The 13717-nt window shown below is 42.5% G+C and overlaps 2 protein-coding genes across 4 annotated transcripts in view; one reads left to right on the top strand and one right to left on the bottom strand.

The window, feature by feature from the left end:
* Window positions 1–627: 627 nt before the first annotated feature.
* Window positions 628–6417, bottom strand: LOC108624298 (endoribonuclease LACTB2). Of its 3 annotated transcripts, XM_018023491.2 has the most exons (5): window positions 6171–6417; window positions 5883–6089; window positions 1814–2457; window positions 1106–1748; window positions 904–1017 (listed from the first exon to the last, which is right to left on the bottom strand). In XM_018023491.2, exons 3-5 carry the CDS (start codon window positions 1939–1941, stop codon window positions 904–906), a joined length of 885 nt encoding a protein of 294 aa, XP_017878980.1. In that variant the 5' UTR covers window positions 1942–2457; window positions 5883–6089; window positions 6171–6417. The 3 variants fall into 3 exon arrangements, with proteins under 3 accessions (XP_017878983.1, XP_017878980.1, XP_017878981.1); XM_018023492.2 differs by lacking the exons at window positions 5883–6089; window positions 6171–6417 and having other exon boundaries at window positions 1814–2144; window positions 2350–2951; XM_018023494.2 differs by lacking the exons at window positions 5883–6089; window positions 6171–6417 and having other exon boundaries at window positions 628–1017; window positions 1814–1941.
* Window positions 4225–13717, top strand: part of IP3K2 (Inositol 1,4,5-triphosphate kinase 2) — a 17130-nt gene continuing 7637 nt past the window's right edge. Inside the window, exons 1-5 of the mRNA XM_018023490.2 lie at window positions 4225–4363; window positions 4435–4849; window positions 6723–7834; window positions 8225–8540; window positions 8615–8864. Of these exons, the coding sequence (XP_017878979.1) occupies window positions 4842–4849; window positions 6723–7834; window positions 8225–8540; window positions 8615–8864 (1686 nt within the window). The 5' untranslated portion in view covers window positions 4225–4363; window positions 4435–4841. The remainder of the gene's footprint in view (window positions 4364–4434; window positions 4850–6722; window positions 7835–8224; window positions 8541–8614; window positions 8865–13717) is intronic.

Raw genomic sequence — 13717 nt, 5'->3', positions numbered from 1 at the left:
AGAGAGAGAGAGAGAAAGAATACATAGATATATACACATATAAATATGGATATAAATATATGTATATCTATATATTTTTTACGTTTACCCAAAGAGAGAAGCAGATGATCAGGCGAAGTGAGCTTATTAAAGATTTAAAAAATGAAGTCTATATTATATTATTGTAGCGTCACGTTACACATCGGGGTTTGTTCCTCGTTTTGTTCAAAGTTAGGGGTGCTACGTGCTATGTACCGCGTGTACGAATACTCGCCAACGTTTTATCTAATAGAGAACCAGGTTTTATAACGATGAATATTGAAAACGTTTCACTGTCGTGATATGTAATAATCTTTGTAGAGAAACATATATTTTATATCGAACATCTTATTCATGTGTCACGTATTTTAACTAGCCGAGTTGAGAGGAGAGAGAAAAAGAAGGAAGAAAGAATGCAAATACTGCATATACATGTTAATCGGATTAAACAGATCATTATAACTATGTGGCGTGTGCTCTTCGTGAAATTGTTCGTGACGATTAACTGTACACTGTACGCACACTTTTAAGTGTTCTCAGCCTAAAAACTAAACTCCAGGAGAAGAAAGAAAGAGAGAGAGAGAGAGAGAGGAGAGAAAAAGATTGATGAACGATGTATTAATTCATTTTTGCTTCTGTAAATCGAATAAATGTTTCACAGCATCGCTTTCTCGACATGATTTTTCTCACAAATTTTCTTTCGACATGGGTATGGAATTTATAGTATTAGACTTCATGAATAAATTATAAAGTAATCGTAACACGCTGTATTCTGTCCATCTGTTTTTGTACAATATTTAGGAACGTAACTTTGCGAAACGCGGCGGATATAATTCTACGACGTAACAATTTTAAATTAAATAACTTTATTAAATATCATTTCTTTTATATACTTTGCCACTTTCCTTTCTCACCTTTCACTCTGCCTTCTTTTAACAACTTGACAAGGTGGCAATTCACGTTGTGAGCTGCTGCCTCCCACATGCTTTCCGAGATGTCCTAGAAATATCCGATTCTGCATTAGACATCCGACCTATGTGTTCAAATAGCAGTGCCACGTGCGAGGTGATAAGAAATAGATAGTCACCGTATATAAATTTTTCACGATGTCAATTTCAGACAGCGTGCTGTTCTCTCCCTTTTCACTAAGAACAGCCAAAATGTCATTCTCTCTTTTCAGCCTGTGCTCGATATAAAACTTGATCGAGGGTTCTGGATCCTCTATCACTGATCCATGACCCGGGTAGATCACCTTCGGTTTCATTGCCAAAATTTTCCTCAGGGAACCTAAATAAGTATATAAATCTTCAAAGACCGTTGTTCTTTCTCCAAGAATACAATCTCCACTGAACAATATCTGTTCATCTTCCATCAGGAGGGAAACATGGTCGGTGGTATGTCCTGGAGTATACTGAACACGGATTTTTGCACCTTCCACTTCAAATATCTGTTCGTCTCTCAAGTTTTCCCACGAAGTTTTTTTCTCAGCTTCGCTCAAGCTTGGTTGATCATCCGGCGCTCTTGGTAGCTTCCATACTGTGCTGGCTGTTCCTGTACCATTCAAACTCTTCAACAATTGTTGAACAGAATTCACTCCTCCTAGATGGTCACCGTGCCAATGTGTAACCACTAAGTGCTCGACAGTTGCCTTTTCATCCTCCAATACTTGTTTCAATACCTTCGTATACTTATTGGCAGTTTCTGCCTCACCCGAGTCTATCAGTATGCGCCTGTTTGGAGACAAAAGGCATGCATTGATTCATGCTGATAATAACCAATAAATTCGCTCATCTACCTGGTGCCAGTTCCAACGAGGTATGTGTTTGTACCCTGCAACGTCATCATCCCAGGATTGCATCCCAAAATTCGTATCACGCTCGCCGACAATCTTGATATCAGAGGTAAATCCGCCAGCGGTTTCATGGTCTGATTAAAAACTTTAATACTGTCGTCGACGAGGAAAACTCAAGTACTGTGGTACACTGTGTTTTTGTTTTATCAGAGAGAAACTCTCTGGTCTCCGGCTAGAGCACTGAGTGACTATCAACTACGTCAACTACCGTCATTTCTTTTTTGTATTTTCGTGTAGTTGCATCGTCATCGCCTTTTTTCACGATAACACAACTCTAAGAATCGCAAGACGACCAATTAATCATTCCTTACCAGTATTTACTTTTAGAGTCATCAATACTATACATAGGCGTTCAAATTAGTATGGTCCAAAGTACAGAAAACACGTGCGTCTGATCTGATACGCAGATGACTTTCATTTATGGTTTAAGACATGAGAAATTTAGTGAGAAAAACTCTTATCATTTCTTTGCTCCTTACGTTTTTTCAATGTTTCCCATTTTGTTCATATCTGGATGTCTCGTAGATACGGTTATATGGTCAGGGTCAGGTGCCGCAGTTAAAATTCCTTACGTCTTACAACACTGGCTTCATTGACGATCACGTGAATGAAAGAAACAAACGAAATTTATAATCGTTTTTATTAATCGGATAGTCCGCGCGCACTTGACACTAACATTTGTTTCGTGACACGATCGTTTCATATGTATAAATAGATCAGGTTGCTAGTTTGAAAGATTCTGTTTGCCAGGAATTTAGAACTACAGTGGAAGTGTATGAATAAGAAATGTATAATTAAATAGTGTCGCTCCGGTAGTGTCTGGTCTCCTATTTCGATTTATTAAAAGGAATTTAGATGACAGATATATCTGGCAGAGATATTTCAACTCTAAGTGACATAACCACGTTCCTTCAAGAAAAGTGCATTTAGGACTTCAATTCATTAACTTCTGCGATTATACTATCTTCATCCTTCCCTCGGTATCACGAATACCATATTTCTGTACTGAATGTACTTATGTATTAGAGGATTAATGATTTGTTAATAAGAAAAGTCGTTCGAAGTTCTTTGAAAATGTATTCAGGAGTTTTGTAATTGCGATCTTATTTGAAAGTTTACGATGTCTGTAAAGAATGCCATAGAGTCTTTTACGGCGATCATGAGTTCTCTAAGTACCGCTGATCAACAGACGTTTCTGACCTTTATCGCTGATAATTGGAAACCCGAGGAAATGAAAATTCGATCTCTCTCGGAAAGTATGTATAGATAGATCAGCATTACGAAAACTACGAAACAATGATATTTTGCAGGAGCTATTCTGGAGGAATACAAAGTACAGAATGCACCATTAATTAAAATACGAAAGATCATTTTAGACATTAAGCAGAGAGTACCGTTCGATGGTATATTTCCATCTGAACAAATTATAACACCAACGGTTGGTTTGGTATGTTGGAATACAAGAAATAAGAGTACTGTAGTTCATCCACAAATCATTGCATATCTTGTAATTATACAGAATTCAGATTGTAACGATAAATTGACGAAGCACATCGATGCCTTCCTTTATAACGACGAAGAACTGGACGAGCTCATAGAAAACGGTCGAATTCATACTTTATACTGTGGTGACTGTGGATCTACTAGCGTGGAAGAATATAGTAAGAATATATAATAGATTTCCGTGATTCTCCTGGCTCCAGAGAAATGAAACTTTGTTTTTCAGATATTATATCACATTCATTGTCCGTATCTGCTTTGTTGTACATATTTCAAAATGTTTCACCATCGTTGGAAGGAAAAACCTTGTTGGACGTAGGATCTAGGCTTGGCGCTGTTTTGTACGGGGTATAACAATTTATTTCATTTCGAAATATCGATTAATATGGAATGTAGACGTCACTTGTCTCAATCTATATTCTAGGCATACGTATTTACTTCTGCCAAAGCAATTATTGGAGTTGAAATGAACAAAGAGCTCTGTGCATTGCAACACAATATAGTGAATAAATACGGCATGAATGACCGTGTTGAGATCGTTAATAAGCGAATCGAAGCGTGCCCTGATATAATTAAAAAGAGTGATATCATTATCATGAACAATCCGTTCGAGTTTTACGTCCCAGAGTCTGAGCATATTGAAATTTGGAAGTTCATGAGAGCCAACGTCCAAAGTGGGACGATTCTGGTCACTAAGCCATCCATTGAGATTATTTTAAAAAATTTGAAGACTGGAATACAAATCAACAAATGGGTGAAACCTTGGGAGTCGATGAAAAATGCAGAGAAACCAAAAATGTTTGCAACATTGGTCTCGCCATTAGATCCCGAAGATATTACATTTTATGAAGTACTCTGAACGGATCTAAAGAGTCGAGCAGAAACTGTGAAATGTACAAAGTTTTATTTCAACTTCCTAATAAGTGTGATTATATAAAAGACAGTAGAATATCAGCTTGATCGTTTCCCACGATTGAAAGAACAGGCAGATCGGTAATGAGATCACGTGAAAGCTAGCAGCCGTGTAGATTTAATCGTAATAATAACTCTTGCGTCAATTGTAGGTGGACGGTGGAATGCTTCTGATCTAGGAGAACCAATTTCAATGCAATCGATCCCCCTCCTTTCATAGAGGAACTCTGGTATAGGTGGTCACCACAGAGTGGTCAAGTTCAAATCTCGAGTTCAGTCGGCCATCAGCTACGATTGACGTGCAATCGTTGCATACGTTGCGTCGATCAATTACCACGATTCAAAGTTAATACCCGTGGACAGAGGGTGACGACGAATCGTCAAAAATTTCTTAGCTAAATTCCTTAGATCCCTAATTTAACTAGATCTCGTTGTATCATTGTGTTAAAGAGCAATTTCAAATATCTGTTCCTTCGTTTCTTGAACGACATTTTCGAATCTTTTGGTTGTAACAGCTTTCGTTAACGATCGAAAATAAAATGCAGAATAAGACATCAGAATGGACAGGTAAGAATTGTACAGTGGAATAAAAAAAATGTAACATAATTCTTTTCATTTTTCTGCATGAAACCTGTCCCGCATGAATCGTCCGTACCTAATAGTTTCTACCAATTCATTCTCACAACTCCTATAAATTGTTTCTTAAACATCCGTCATTTAGAGTTAATATAAGCATACATAAGTATTATGTGTATGGCCATTTAGAAAGAACAAGTCATTAGCCTTGGGCCGACTTTGACCGAGTTTCGACAGAGATATTACATCCAACGACTACGTTAGCTAGCGTTACATTCCTTCGTTCGTGTCATCCTCGACTTCCTAAACGAAACTACGTCCCAAAAACGAGGCGGTCAAACTGGAAGATTTTTCCAACACGTTTGTAGAATTGTTATTTACAAATGTTCTTATCTCAGTTTACTAAACACGACCGGTTTCATCACAATATTGTGCTCCGTATAGCGTAAAAACACCTTGTTTAGAACAGGTTTCCAAGTTTATATTAGTTTCGGTTTTAAGATCGAGAGAAAAAAATCGATCCCAGCATTACTATTCCAATTTCCGACATGCATATTTACATGTCGTTTCATCCGAAAGAAAAAACTATCGGGGATCGTAATCTTATCATCCGTTGAACGTGTATGCGTGGTTAACGAGTGCCCGAGAGAAAATAACGCGTGGGTGATATTAAAAATAAAGACGGAAACGATGGGAAAGAGAGTTGCGTGCATTTTATTTCTTTCGTTCGGTTGCACACGGTCATTTCGTACAATGAACAAGAGCCGCGGATCGGAACGGTCGCGGTGCAGATAGGCTCAAGTGGCCAAGGGGCACTTGGACTGACGAGATAATGGACCGATTGTATGAGAAAGAGAAAGAATCAAACGCGATACATGTGGTATACGTACGCGCGCGTGTGCGTACGTATATACGCGCGACGGTTGCTGCAACCGCGATCATTCAATCGCACTTTCTTGTTTCTTTGCCTCCGATGACGCACTTGTGACGTCAATCGAAGGAACAAGAAGCAACCCTGGCATACCTTCCATTTCCATCCATCTTTCCCTTTGCATTTCTCCGACCCGGATATACGGTCCTTGACTCGCCGTGGCTTCCACCGGTATGTCCGACTTGGCGATAAATCGTCTCACTTTATTTGAAAACGTTTTTTGCTCGAAACCATGATCATCGACACGCGTCCACCAGAAAATCAAGGATGAGCCATGCGTCACAGCTGTTTTTACGAGTCCTGATAATAACTTTTTTCTTACATTTTCTGTTTCTTTATGATAATCCGTCTATTTATACATCGTTCTATGCTACGTATTACCAAGGCGATTGATTTATTGTCTAAGAACAATAAGTTTAATTGTACGTCAAAAAACCGAAATAGGAATGTGTATATAGTTCGTTTTGTATGGGAAATATCGGTAACGTAATGGCCCAACTTTGAGATTAGATAACAGTTCATGATGGCAGTGTTGCTACTAGAACAATTTGTTGCTCAGACCATATATATACACGTTCCGAAATGAAATAATTTTTCTAATATTGCACTGAACAGCGTGCTTCTTTGCGGGACGGCGAAAGACTCGGTTTAACATGTAAACGTTCATTAAACATTTTTATTGGTTTCTAATAAAAATTTGAATCACTAATATTGTTCACGTCCGTACGTATAATATGCCATAAAAGTAGTTGTATTTTTTACGAATATTTAGAAACTGAACGAAACGTAGAACCGAATGATCTAATTTTTCGACTCGTTACATCGATAATTTGATCGATGCCTGTAACCTAATCGACTAGTAGATATTCGAAAATTGTGTCGATCAAAGTTCTTCGGATTCCACTTTCGAGTCACGTTTTCTTCTCGTTTCAGCGAATCATCCCTGTCAAACGATACCGTCATTGCGAATCGAGAGCAAACCAACAACAACGAGGTCAATATGACGAGAAATTCGACGAAGAAACGATTGAATTTCCCGAAGAACGCGAATCCGACGCGTTCGCCTAATAACGAGGAAGAGGAGATACCTTTCTTTGAGAGCGAGAATAAGAGCAATAAGGAAGAGGACGATATTATTTCGTGTAATATTACTCGTGATAAGGATCTCGTCGGCTTGAAATCGAATTGCGGTCGGCCGTTGAAATCGGGTCAAACGAATGGGCCACGTTTCCCGTCTAGCTATCGCATGGTGTATGGCACCGAGCATGGCGGCCTCTATTACCGTCGTCGCCGCCGCCGCGATTGGTTCAGAGTGAATGCGCGATGCGTCTCCCATATTTCAAATCGAGCGTCGAACGTCCGTGTCTGGTCGTTGAGAGGACGATGCGCATCTTCCCGGCGAAGCGAACGACGTGACGTCCAACGTGCCGCGGCGTCGAGAACGGGACAGTCTAAACAGCTGGTGACAACGCGGGTGGAGGCGCGCGAAGAACGGGCGAAGGTGGTGACGGCCACCGCCGTGGAAGAGCCGTCGCGGAAGCAGAACGCGGAGCCGTCGTCCTCGGTCGCGCAGATCTCACGAAAACGACGCGTCGGCATCGTGGAGAATCAGTACGTCGCCGGGAGCGACGCTAGTTCGTCGGTATGCGAGTTGGCGCGGAGCCTCGAGCAGTTATTCGGTGAGAAAAAGGACGCAGGTAGTAGAGACGGGGACGGAATGAAGTCGAAGAAGCAACAAAGCACTGTCGAGGGCATCGGCATCGATCCGATCGAGGAGAACGAGACTTACGACGAGTTCGACACGGTCAGAATGCCGATGGTTCGGTCTCTGAGCAAGAGCCCGCAGAGCGATGAGGGCATCGAGACGGACGCTGATCGAAGGAGAGGATCAATGGCTCGCTGCTGGAGCCTCGACTCAGCCGCGGCCAGCGACGAGGACACGTCGTCGTCGCTGAACGCGCACCAACAGAAACGACACAAACTGCGGGTCACCAGATGCTGCAGCTCTGACAGTGCGGTGCTCAGCGACGAGGATCAAATAAAAGGTAAAAGGGGGATGGAAATCGTGCCACCGGTTGCTATCCCCCTCTCGGCGGAGAGAGGGGATCCGCGTTCGCAGCATGATTCCTGACCATGCGTGCTGTGTCAATGACATCATCGTCGTCCCTTTCCTTTTTTTTCATCGGCATTGCGTCTTTCTTCTTCTACGTGGTTCGGTTTACCCGTCGCGTCACGTCGTCTTTCTAATTCTACAAATGCCGCTCTAATTAGGAATTCCTCGAACGGAAAATGTACGAGCCACTCGCGCCAAGCTGTTTTCGAAACATCTTCGATCCGAACTTGTAAACGCGTTTCGAAATCAAAACTCTTAACGCGATGTTTTCCAAGCCTAGGGAAAGCGTTCAGGGGAGAAATTAATGGAAAATTCTTTGTAGAATGGGATAGTTCGAACATGGTTGAGGGTGGCGAATCGGAACAGAACGAAGAGAGGCCGAGATACTGGAGAACGCCGAGCGTGGTCGTCAGCGATTACTCGGATTATTCTTATCTGGACGAGAAACTGGAAAGGAGCAATTTGGACGTAGAGAAATACGAGGGGACCAGTGGTACGCCTAGCCAAGCGAGTAGTTGCTCCTGTTTGGACTGTGACGAAATACGCGAATCTCTCGATACTCAATTCCTACAAGTCTGTCGGAGTAGAAGACACTCCGATTCTTCGTGCCTCGATTCCGTCAACGCCGTCGCTGCAAGGTACGCGATTCTCGATACGCTCCCCCTCTTCACGTTGCAATTAGTGCTCGATAATAATTCGAACATCTGTTCAGAAATTTCAGCGAGGTCGGTAGTAGGAGAAACTCTTGTTTAGACTCCACCGAGTCCTACTTCTCGAAGCTCAACACACAGTTCGCGAGGTACACGTCGGAAAATGCGTCGGCGTTGCAAGAGGAGACGAAGGTCGATCTTCTGGACATTCCACCGGTGCGAAAAATCTCAGACTGCTCGACCGTGTCCAGCCTCAGCGGGGACGAGTCCGACATCGCCGAGGTTCAGCCAGACAGAGCAAGATCATCCAAAGTGAGTAGATATCATCATTCATTCATAAGCTTAAGATATGAAATCGTTAAAAATAGCGAGCAGAAGAAGCGGCCGTGTGACTCTAAAAACCATCAGTCGCTTTTTAATTTATTCTTACGTCGGAAACTTGCTCCGAAGGAGGCGTGTTTACCACGCAACGATAGCTAGAACTATTTAAAGGAGAACGGAAATTGCAGGCAGGCAGGGGGAAAGAGGCGATAAATAGAATTTACGTAAACTCATTGAACGGACGACGACCATTGAGGTAGCGTCTATTTAAACCGCACGAATACCTCAATTGTCAGCCGAAGAGGCTTATGATTAGCGGCACAGACCGTATCGCAGCAACATCATTACCACCGACGCACATCGTTGTTCCCGTGAACAGTCGCGCAATTTATCTTACGCAACGTCACGGTTCTCCTCTATATTTCAGTTGGCGAACAAACGGTCTGTTCATTCGCCGAGAGCCATGGAATTTGTATCTCGGTATCTAGAGAACATTAATGAATCGTCTACGTGTCTACACACAGATCGGCTTTATCTGCTTGTTTATACCTTCTGAACGGTAGTCAGTTCTATATTTTCATCCCACGTGCCGTCTCTCTCGTTCCGTGCGCTTCACGGTTCGTAAGAACTACCGATTAATTAAATGAATAATCTTTTTCCCGGAGATCGATAAGACGACCTCCGACAAGGATTCACATTTTCCTGCTGCGTCGTCGTTACTCTCTTCGCGTACAACCGTCTAGTCGTAGGGATGCTCCTACCACGAATCTTTTATGCATGCTTTTCCTTTGTACATACGTACTTGCAAACATTGCATACTTGCTTTTATCTATCTGTTTAACATACGAATCAACGTGTTTACAAACCACGTTGCACACGTGCATGCCCGCGCTTTGTGCATTCCGTGCGTGGGTTCAGCCACGTTACGCCTCGACATTTCACGCTATTTTTACTAACTTATACGATTCCTTCTATAGTATGGAAGTACATCGATTACGCGCATTGTTCAATTCTCGCAATTAGGCGTCGCGTTTATTTTCAAATTCGGTTTTTCACCAGCGCTTCTCTTATCACCTAAGAGGAAGCAGTCCATTGACGTAGCCTGATTATCATCTGCGTAGAAGGAAAAACCTGCGTTTCTCATAAACACCGTTGTAAATTTTCGGATCCCACGACGTCTCGACTAGCTCCTCTTGCTCTGGAGTACGTCGCTGTTTCGACGGTCCAGGCGTCTCAAATTTTTACCTCATGTATGTTTCGTTTCACGAGACTTTATCTTTGGCTGCTGGAATTCTTCCTAGATCCGCACCGGACCGCCGACTACCAATGAGACCTGTCTGTCTGAAAGAGAGGCGACGCGATACTTTTACTTTCAAATATCGTTCTATTCTATTCGGTCTGTAAAAGTGGAAGCCGAGACACTTCTCCAGTCAGCCGGTGATCGCCTGGCCCAGTGGTAACACAAATCACTCAGCTCGGTCGAAATCAGTGACGACGGCCAGTACCGTCGACGGTTATCGCTACCAAAGGTATATCTGTCGGGCAGTGTGACGACGTGCCACTCGTTGGAATCCACGTAACCACCGGCTCATTGTCATTGTCATAGTGCGTGCAGCGTGGTCTCATCCGCGTTAAAATCGACGGATGGATCAATGACTCGTTGTGTAACGAGCCAAGAGAATTACCCTCGTTCACTGTTCCAGAAACGCTCCTAATCGAGAGAGGCGTACGGCCCAATCGTTGTATCATCGATACCAAGTTCGTGGATAAAAGATAGTATGCGTTGTTTATCTTGTCTAGGAAGTGGACGATTTAGTAAGCCGTGAGATAAATAAACCTCCTGGTGTGTGGTGTATGTATGCTAGCCGGAAGCAAAGCGTTCTGGATATATTTGAGGCGCAGAGGATAAGGTGCAGAGGATCAATTTCTGTCAAGTTCGTCACTCATAGATTCTTTGTCTCTACAAAGTTTTCTTGTTTATAGGATCTGTGAAGTAACATATGCGAATAACTCTTAAGAGTACGCTATTATACAATCTCGGTTATCTCAAACGCGAACCGAAACAAAGAAGAGATAAGGGCGTGACCATGTGAGTTTTTCGATCGGAGACCGAATCGGTGTGGATCGTTTTGCCCGACAGAATCTTGCAATCGCGTGTCGACTATTTATCGAGAAGTAATCGCGTTCCCGATAAAACGGTACATGCTGCAACGAGACTCTGTAATCTTGCAATCAGTCGCGAGCGATCGACCAGTTTACTCGTTCACGAGCAGCTATGCGACTCCCCATCGAGTTCTTCCGTGTTCGAAATGAAGTTTTCTTGTGCGAATTGTATCCGTCCGCTGCTGCTGCACGCGAGGAAGCAGTGTCGCTCCGGTTCCGTGAAACGCTGTAGATATTCGGTGAAAATCGATCCTTGCAGAGCTCCTGACCAGAGTTTGGAAGAGACGCTCCGTGGGAATCGCGATTGTTACAAGGTATTCTTCGCAAGCTTCTTTTAACTGCTGAACCTCCGTTTATTAATATTATTATGTAGAAGCTAACGTGACACATGCAAATTCTGAAACGTATATTTACGTATTTCCGAAATCTAACATCTGCCGTGATCGATACAGTTAAAACAGTGAATAGGTAATTTTAACTTGTACGTAACTAGGAAATCTTTGTACAAGCAAACGTTATGAATTTCATCTGTTGAGCCAGTCGAATTTCTTGAACGATCAACAAACGAGAATATCATCGGGGTTGCATCGAACGCGGAGGAAACGGCGCGGTGATCTTTTCTATGAAGCCCCGCACGCGCGGTGGAGCAGCAAAGACAGGGACTGTGTCAAACGCGTTATGAATAAAATATCGAATGGCCAGTCGTGACTGAAAATATCGCGACCGCTTGAAGATTCCGCGTCAGGCCTCGATTTCGAAATGCTTGAGAGCTGACCCGAAAAAGGCGATACTTTCGCCCCGTGTTCGATCGTGACTCGACCTTTCGTCGTGGGACATTCAAAGATACCTCCACGTACCCTCTTTCTATTCTCTCTTTCCTCGGATTTCCACAGAACGTACGATCATTTGTCTACGTACGGAGGAATCGTGAAATGTCTGTTCTCAGAAATCATAAATGCTTCGTTTTGACAACAACAAACTCAAGATATATCGTCTCCCACGATAACGTTGATAAAAAACAAAATAACTGGTGTTATCATCGGGTAGATAGTGAACGAGGAACTCTTCGTTTGGACAATAGAAAAATTCGCAGAGATTATTGAAACCGAAAGGTACTTTACATCGAACAGCTAATTACGCATGGTTCTTCGGTAGGAATATTCATCGATACTCTCACACGATTCTTCGTCCATAGATGCCAGATTGCAGATCGCCGTGCCAGGTAGAATTGTCGATCGATTAGATCTAGGATTTCCCGGTAGCTACCTTTAATTCCCACACGGAGATCGTCAAGGTAGAATGGATCTGCTTCTCTTCTCGTCCCTGCGTTCCAACACGGCGTTCGCATAAAGAGATCATTATCTAAATTCATCTCGCGGCTCCTCCGATGCGTTGCACATTAAAAATGCAACTTCTCATCGTTATGAGGCTCCTACTGTTTGAAATTCTCGTAGGAACACGGCATTGAAATCAGGACGGCTTCTGTGAGTGTCTCGATTTTTGACAATTGAATCGTTGCGTGACTCGATGATAGGTGGAAAAGAGGCACTCGCCGCGTGGAGGAACGAGCCGGTAGGCAAACATGTTACGTCAATCAGAGAATTGAATACTGGTTCATTATGCAACGGAACGCGAGGATGTAACCCGACACCTTTTGTTTCCTGCTTGGTTAGGCGATCCGCACTTGATCACTAGCTTAGAAAACAACCGCGATTGTCCTCAAATGATATGGACGCTCAATGATTAATTAGAAATTAAACATCCTTTCAATTATCGCTAATCAATGTTCAATAGAAGACTTCATAAACTTAATGTTTCTGTACGTTTCTCATTGTTTTTTAATTGACATACAGAATGAATTAAGTTAGAATGAGAAACAAGTCTCTTATTTAGTTTTCTCGAAATTAAGAGATAGGAACGTTGGAAAAATGCAAATCATCACCTGTGTCAGTACACGGTTTTATACTTGAATCGTGTTCGAACAAGATATGCAGGTGTGTTGCATGGCGGTAGAGTGGGCAGTGGTAACAGGAAGCAGGCAATTCGGGTCACTAGAGGAAAATGCGACTGGGCCCTGGCTCTCGAGCACGTCGCTTCCGATCTTCCGTGTCTTTTCCACATCTTTTCAAACTCTTAAACGCCCACCACGGTTTCTCGTACGAAAACATTGGTTCGTTTCATATCTAGTCGATTTACAGGATTCTCTCACTTTGTCATCGTTTGTATCCGTCTAATTGGTATTAATTGAGACACGTTGCATAAAAGAGTCGGAGGTTCACGGTAACACTTGATGCTCTTTCGAGCTGTTTCGAATTTAGTAGACCGTCGAACGCGGCGAGGAATTGGTTGACAGAAATTGATCCTCACAGAATCGGTTATATTTATAGGTGACAGACGAGTGCATTTGAAACGTGAATCTGTTAAACAGTGTCACGTTTTAAGGATGTATTGGCTATACAGTCAATCCGAAAAGTTTATGTACCTTAGAAAAAGGCATTTCCTATAATTAAAAATAGTGCATTCTTCTTCTAATTTCGATATTTAATGAGTTACATATGATTATATGGCATTTTATTGATGTTGACAAAATCCGAGCATCCCAGCGTCGAAACGGCGAACTTTTGGAAAAAAATTTCGTTTTTCCTCAATAACTCCTAAACCCTTGGAGATACGGGAAAATT

The sequence above is a fragment of the Ceratina calcarata genome, unplaced genomic scaffold, assembly GCF_001652005.2.
Source record: "Ceratina calcarata isolate Rehan_Ccalc_2016 unplaced genomic scaffold, ASM165200v1 scaffold305.2, whole genome shotgun sequence".
Lineage (NCBI taxonomy): Eukaryota > Metazoa > Arthropoda > Insecta > Hymenoptera > Apidae > Ceratina > Ceratina calcarata.
Note: the sequence above shows the minus strand (reverse complement) of the source record. Positions and strands in the feature narration are given on the sequence as shown.

Coding starts and splice junctions, on each gene's coding strand:
- LOC108624298 (XM_018023491.2), bottom strand. CDS start 1,941: ATGAAACCGCTGGCGGATTTACCTCTGATATCAAGATTGTCGGCGAGC. Junction 1,749..1,813: donor CTCGTTGGAACTGGCACCAG/GTAGATGAGCGA, acceptor GTCTCCAAACAG/GCGCATACTGATAGACTCGG. Junction 1,018..1,105: donor TCGTGAAAAATTTATATACG/GTGACTATCTAT, acceptor GGATATTTCTAG/GACATCTCGGAAAGCATGTG.